At 40.4% G+C, this 7,426-nt stretch overlaps 1 protein-coding gene across 1 annotated transcript in view; it reads right to left on the reverse strand.

Annotated features, from left to right (window-relative positions):
* Positions 1–3,689: 3,689 nt before the first annotated feature.
* The window catches only part of LOC125178416, a 7,010-nt gene continuing 3,273 nt past the window's right edge, over positions 3,690–7,426 (reverse strand). The window contains exons 5-8 of the mRNA XM_047882098.1: positions 7,045–7,172; positions 6,294–6,535; positions 5,325–5,557; positions 3,690–3,938 (exon numbers count right to left, since the gene is read on the reverse strand). Coding sequence (XP_047738054.1) covers positions 3,690–3,938; positions 5,325–5,557; positions 6,294–6,535; positions 7,045–7,172 — 852 coding nt within the window. The remainder of the gene's footprint in view (positions 3,939–5,324; positions 5,558–6,293; positions 6,536–7,044; positions 7,173–7,426) is intronic.

Below are 7,426 nucleotides of genomic sequence, written 5' to 3' on the forward strand. Positions count from 1 at the left end.
CAGACCATCAAGCAGACCATCAAGCAGACCATCAAGCAGACCATCAAGCAGACCATCAAGCAGACCATCAAGCAGACCATCAAGCAGACCATCAAGCAGACCATCCAGCAGAACCTACAAGACTAAACGATCGCATTAAATGTAGTCTACTCGTAATTATGTGCAACGCTTCATTGGTACAAAAATGGCGTCCAATGCAGCTATAAAATACATATTGTGGTTTAAAACATGCGCAAAAATGTCATTCAAAGCATATACAAACTACGAAAAATGTCGTTTAAAGCAAATAAAAAAATTTTCGTTCAAAGCAAATACAAGAATGTCATTCAGAGCATACACAAACTACGAAAATATCGTTCAAAGCAGATACAAACATAAAAAATATAACTCAGTACTCACTGCAGTGAGTGACAGAGAGCGCATTTTCTCGTCGACGAAAACGTGGAGTCACGGACGGACAGACGGACATGGCAAGCACAATAGTTCATTTTTTTCATAAATGAGAAAATGCGCTAAAAATGTCATTCAAAGCGTTTACAAACTACGAAAATTTCATTCAAAACATATAAGAAAATGTCATTCAAAGCATATAGAAATATACGGAAATATTGTTCACGGCACACGAAGAAGCTGACTTTGAGGTGTGCAGTGCAGAGGTCCAAGAGGGCAGTGAGGGTGGCCAGGTTAGGCTGCTGCAGGTCAGGCGCCGTGGAGCGTCGGAAGGAAGGCTGCAGCAGCGGTGGTAGCCACTGGCCTACGTCAGGGTCAGGGTTACACTGCAGGTCTTCTAGGGTGGGGCCTAGCAGACGCACCGCCCCTACGCACCCTAACACAACCTGTTGTACTGTCGCGCCCGCGAAATTTCCCTTTCGTTAAATTCAATTATTTACAGCTTATAGGGATAAACTTATCGCATTGCCTTTTTTTACTTTTCACGCGACGATAGTCCTGACTCCTGCGATAATTTTGTAATTTGTAATTTCAGTTTAGAGACGGTCCTCGTCATAGCGTTATTGCTCTTGCTCGTCATTGTTCACTTTGACTTGGAAGTCGGCTGTGCTCCGCTTCATGTCTGTCCACTGTTCATTGTTCATTCACGTCTCTATGATGTAGCCGCAATCTTCGTGAGTTTTAATTCTGTGACCATCAGATAATTTGTTGCCCATTCATTTGCTATAAATTTCAGTGTTAACGATTAAGTATGCGTTTTCCTATTAAATACTCAAAGCTAGGCATTCAGTGACGTTTCATGCGCAGTACCTTGTCCAGCCATTGTTCATTCTTAGAAATTTTTATGGTTTCGATATAGAATTCGTCGAGTTAATTTTCTCTGAGTCTGTAAAGAATAGGACATATTGTAAATCATTTTTTGCAGATTACGTTGTTTAGGTTGCCACCGAAGATTTCAATAAAGTTTCACGGAAACGACTTTTGGATTAACCCACGGCGGAAAACCCTGTAGCCAGAGAACTGATGCCGTGACACGTACGATAATCAGGGTTACACAGCAGGTCTTCTAGGGTGGGGCCTAGCAGACGCACCGCCCTTACGCACCCTAACACAACCTGTCGAAAGGTAATTAGGTAATTTTAATTAAAAATGTAAATACTGAACTAACACAGTAATTGTTCTAGTGGATTTTATTACTGGCAAGCAAAATGCGCCACCCTAACAGAACCTGTCGAACGGTAATCAAGTAATTAAGTAATTTCAATTAACTATTAAAGGAAAATAATTAAATAGCACATTAATTGTTCAGCCACATTTTATTATTTAAAAGCAAAATGCACCACCATAACAGGAACTGTCGGTTTTATTATTGGTAAGCCACAGAAACCGTCTGTTGGAGTGTAATTTTCGGAGTTGAGAGGGCCAGTAGAGTGGGAGGATAGACTAAGAGTTGAGAGGGCCAGTAGAGTGGGAGGATTGACTGAGAGTTGAGAGGGCCGGTAGAGTGGGAGGATTGACTGAGAGTTGAGAGAGTTGAGAGGGCCGGTAGAGTGGGAGGATAGACAGAGAGTTGAGAGGGCCGGTAGAGTGGGAGGATAGACAGAGTTGAGAGGGCCAGTAGAGTGGGAGGAATGACAGAGTTGCGAGGGCTGGTAGAGTGGGAGGACAGACAGACAGTTGAGAGAGCCGGTAGAGTGGGAGGATAGAGAGTTGAGAGGGCCGGTAGAGTAGGAGGATAGACAGAGTAGAGAGGGCCAGTAGAGTGGGAGGAATGACAGAGTTAAGAGGGCCGGTAGAGTAGAAGGATCAAGAAAGAGTTGAGTTGGAGGATAGCCCTAAGAGTTGATAGGGACGGTAGAGTGGGAGGATAGAGTAGAGAGGGAAGATAGAGTAGAGTGGGAGGATAGAGTAGAGTGGGAGGATAGAGTAGAGTGGGAGGATAGAGTAGAGTGGGAGGATAGAGTAGAGAGGGAGGATCACCTTAAGTAGCTTGTTAAGCAGCAGCGTCTGGTGAAGCGTGAGGTCGCTGCTGTCTTGCTTCGCGTCAGCAGAAGACGAGCCAACCGCGCCGTCCTGACCCAGCAACTGTAATGCAGAACATGATGTTAATGGCCTTAATTGTGATACCTAATGGCTTTAATTGTGATAACAACATGTTCCTTAATTGTGATAACATGCTCTTTAATTGTGATGACTTGTTCCTTAATTGTGATAAAATGTTCCTTAATTGTGATGACAACATGTTTAATCAGAGAAAACATCTAGGAATATTAGTATGCCATGTTGGCTTTAAATGAAAAGTCTCAACATGGTCTGTACTTAGTGACATCGTTTAATATCGCGACGGGAAAACTGAGGATGTCAAGTGAGTGAATCAACTCAGTCTACTCGCGACGACTTCAGTCGCAAACAAGCTAGTGATGGGCTAGTCAAGTCAGTGAGCAAGCAAGTGATGGGCAGGATTACTAACGGCCTTGAGACGGACGATGTGGGTAGTGAGGTGTAGTGACGCGGCCGTAGCTTCCACCAGCGTCCAGTAACTGTGAGGATGGAACGCCACCCACAGCTTGCGGTGGTGGGCGAGGGCTGCGGTGAGGGTAGCGGCCGTGCATGCGAGTTCAGGATAAATCTGAGGGTTGGATAAAGCCTGCACCAACGCCCCGAGGTGCACGGCCGTGATGGCTATGCAACCCTCGACCCCCGACACGCCTTCACGGTAGAGGCTCTGCACGACGCACTGTAGCACCTCTGACAGCGCGCGCTGCTCTCCTGCAGCGCCTGCGTCGCACTGCGCGTAAAAAATTTAGTTTCTCAAAATTATAATAAAGATTGTAGTTTGATAAAAATGTAATCAAGATTATAGTTTCTTAAAAATATAATCAAGATTATAGTTATTAAGAATATAGGTAATCAAGATTATAGTTTCTCAAAAATATAATCAAGATAATGGTTTAGTCAAAAATATATTCAAGATTATAGTTTCTTACAAATATAATCAAGATTACAGGATAAAATAATTAATATAATTTTTTATTATACAACTAATTCAAGCAGACTAATGATATGAATTCTTTAATTATTGCAAGATATCTTATACGAAAACTATTTGTTTCTAAGCTCAAATGGTATGAAGTGAAACTAATTCAAGCAGACTAATGATATGAATTCTTTAATTATTGCAAGATATCTTATACTAAAACTATTTGTTTCTAAGCTCAAATGGTATGAAGTGATGGGAATTATCTAGCAGCTGAAATGTCACAAACCGTCAGTGCGGTCGCAGCGAGCGCAACGGAAGTAGAAAGTTGTCCGGTGTTTAGCAGCGGAGCGGAAGCTTCACTGCAGGCGAGTCTTGTCAGCAAGCGGCTTAAAATGCTGACAACTGAACTGCTGCCACTGCTGCTGACTTCTGCTCCTGACACTGACACAACCGAGGCACTGGAGGACTGACTTGCTGCTGACAAAACTGACGTGCTTGCCCCTCCGGTCTGAAGAAGGAATGCATTTACAATAAAATAATCCTATAAATCTTGAAGTGTTTTGTATTACTTTGTTTCATCTTGACAGCATCACCTGTCCACCCAGTCCTTAAACTCTGCCGTTTATTATTTATTATGGATTTTAATATTATTTGAATAGCAGCAACTAGCATGACTAAACTTATGACAATAGAGATAAAAACTAGTTAGTTAGTTCAGTGACCGTAGTTGCAAGCGCTTCAGGTCGAGCTAGAGATAAAAACTAAATAAAGATGCTAAAAGCAATTACAACCATGCAGGTAAAGATAGAATTACCTTTTTTCAAACTCAAGTTCAGATGTTTTCTTGAATCAAATAAACAAGCAAGGTCCAAAGAAAATAAAGGAACCAAAGAATCAATCAAAAACCCAAAATTGGATATCAGCTCTAATTCCCAAATCTTGACCATTTCAGAACTAATATTGATGTGATATTTCATGACAACAGAGGATGACGACAGCCAATTTGATTGTTTACAATTTAGAATTTAAGAACTGAGTAAGGAATTCTAGCTGAATTTACAACGTAGAATTAAGAACTGAGTAAGGAATTATAGCTGAATTTACAATGTAGAATCCAAGAACTGAGCAAAGAATTCTAGCTGAATTTACAATGTAGAATTAAGAACTGAGCAAAGAATTCTAGCTGAATTTACAACGTAGAATTTAAGAACTGAGCAAGGAATTCTAGCTGAACTTACAATGTAGAATTTAAGAACTGAGCAAGGAATTCTAGCTGAATTTACAATGTAGAATTTAAGAACTGAGCAAAGAATTCTAGCTGAATTTACAACGTAGAATTAAGAACTGAGCAAAGAATTCTAGCTGAATTTACAACGTAGAATTTAAGAACTGAGCAAGGAATTCTAGCTGAATTTACAACGTAGAATTTAAGAACTGAGCAAGGAATTCTAGCTGAATTTACAATGTAGAATTTAAGAACTGAGGAAGGAATTCTAACTGAATTTACAACGTAGAATTTAAGAACTGAGCAAGGAATTCTTGCTGAATTTACAACGTAGAATTTAAGAACTCTGCAAGAAATTCTAGCTGAATTTACAACGTAGAATTTTAGAACTGAGCAAGGAATTCTAGCTGAATTTTAGAACTGAGAATTCTGAGAATTTTAGAGAAGAGAATAAGAACTGAGCAAGGAATTCTAGCTGAATTTACAACGTATAATTCAAGAACTGAGCAAGGAATTCTAGCTGAATTTTAGAACTGAGAATTCTGAGAATTTTAGAGAAGAGAATAAGAACTGAGCAAAGATTTCTAGCTGAATTTACAACGTACAATTTAAGATCTCTGCAAGGATTTATTGCTGACTAATAAACAGTGCCAGCTGCCGTTTACTAACACGTATATGGACGTCAGCCGCGTGCAGCAGCGCCGCCGTCAGCACGTGTGACGAGCGCAGCATCTCGTCGACAGCTGCGTCAGGCTGCAGCAGCAGAATTGTGTGCAGCACCGAGCACGCCACTTGCAGCACCACAGCATTACTGCAGAAAGCTTCGTTTGCTGCAGGGCTGGCGAGGCTGCAGTGCTGCTCCACGATGGCTCGAGCAGCATCCAAGACAGAGCCGCTCAAATCTGAACAGGGACATTAAAATTATTATACGTACGGGACTTGTTTGAGTTTGAAGTGAATTTATATATCATTATTTCCATCAGAATTATTATGCGTACGGGACTTCATGAGGTGAATTTATATATCATTATTTCAATAAGGAAACCAAATCGTACCACTGTACAACAAATTATTCAATAGGTTAAGTATTAAAAACAGCATTTTTCATATAAAAACTACATATATACTTCACATGATATAAAATTCGCAAATATATATTATTTTAAATAAAATGTAATAGTTATAGGGTGTCAACTCCTCCCTATATAGTTACTATGATATATTATTTGTATATATACAGTGGGGGGAAATAAATATTCGTACACTTGAAAAATCGTATTTTGATGTATATAAGTACACAAACTTAACAGGAAAAGTGATTTAAATTATNCGAAGAAGTTAACATGTTGCATTAATTTTTGTTGCATTGAGATTTAATTTCTATTGATGCTATTTTTGAATACAATGCGCCTCTATACATAATATAAATCACTTCTCCTGTTCAGTTTGTGTACTTACATACATTAAAATACGATTTTTCAAGTGTACGAATATTTATTTCTCCCCACTGTATATTAAATTTTTAATAAAAATGTAATAGTTATAGGGTGTCACCCCCTACCTATATACTTACTATGATATATTATTTGCATATATATAATAAATTTTTAACAAAATGTAATAGTTATAGGGTATCACCTTGAGCACTGCGGTGCTTGTCACCATCAGCAGAGGACGCAGGAGGACGGTCGTGCAGCTGCTGCAGGTGCTGCAGCTGCTGCAGGTGCTGCAGCTGCTGCAGGTGCAGCAGCTGCTGCAGGTGCAGCAGGAGGGCAGAGAGCAGACGCACCTGTGTGGGTGCAGGTGTCTGCAGGAGGGAGGCTCTCAGGGCCTCAAGCACGCGGCCAATGGCCTCCCAGTACCAGACACCGCTGCCAAGCCTGCATGGTAGTGAGGTACCTTGGTTATCTACCACTGCTTACAAGTAGTACATTGAGGCCGTACTTTACAAAGTAGCTCAAGTGCACATAGCCTCATAAGTGAGGCTAAAAGTATCCTCATAAGTACATGTGGCCTCATAAGTGCACGTGGCCTCATAAATACATGTAGCGGCTAATTTCTTGCCTGCAATTGGTGGGTCTAGATTGAAGCGTCTTCAGTGATTGGCTGGCAGAGTTCCAAACTCTTCAACTATTTTTCATAGTCTTGCCTCTAGAGGATCAGTGCCACTAATCACTAAGAATGTCATTCAAGACAAATTTTAACGTAGCTTCCAAGCCGACGTCAGGATCTCACCCAGGCCGATGGCTAGCTAGTGTCAGCAGATCAGTCAGTGTCACTAATCATTAAGAATGTCATTCAAGACAAATTTTTAAATGAATTTAAGACAAATTTTTAACAAGACATTCTTAACAGAATGTCAGCTTCCATGCTGACGTCAGGATCTCACCCAGGACGATAGCTGGCAAGTGTCAGCAGAAGATCAGCGAGAAGGTGAGCAGCAGCCCTGAGCAGCGGCTCCTCTGGAGAGCCGAGGCATGACGTCAGCGATGTCATGGTCAGCTCACACAGCTCCCGCTGATCAAATTAAGTTAGCAATAATAATAATGTTTGTTTACTTGATCATGATTAAGTCAACAATAACAATAATGTTTGTTTACTTGCTCATGATTAAGTCAACAATAATAATAATGTTTGTTTACTTGCTCATGATTAAGTCAACAATAACAATAATGTTTGTTTACTTGCTCATGATTAAGTCAACAATAATAATAATGTTTGTTTACTTGCTCATGATTAAGTCAGCAATAATAATAATGTTTGTTTACTTG

This window comes from Hyalella azteca, unplaced genomic scaffold (assembly GCF_000764305.2).
Source record: "Hyalella azteca isolate HAZT.00-mixed unplaced genomic scaffold, Hazt_2.0.2 contig9645, whole genome shotgun sequence".
Classification (NCBI taxonomy): domain Eukaryota; kingdom Metazoa; phylum Arthropoda; class Malacostraca; order Amphipoda; family Hyalellidae; genus Hyalella; species Hyalella azteca.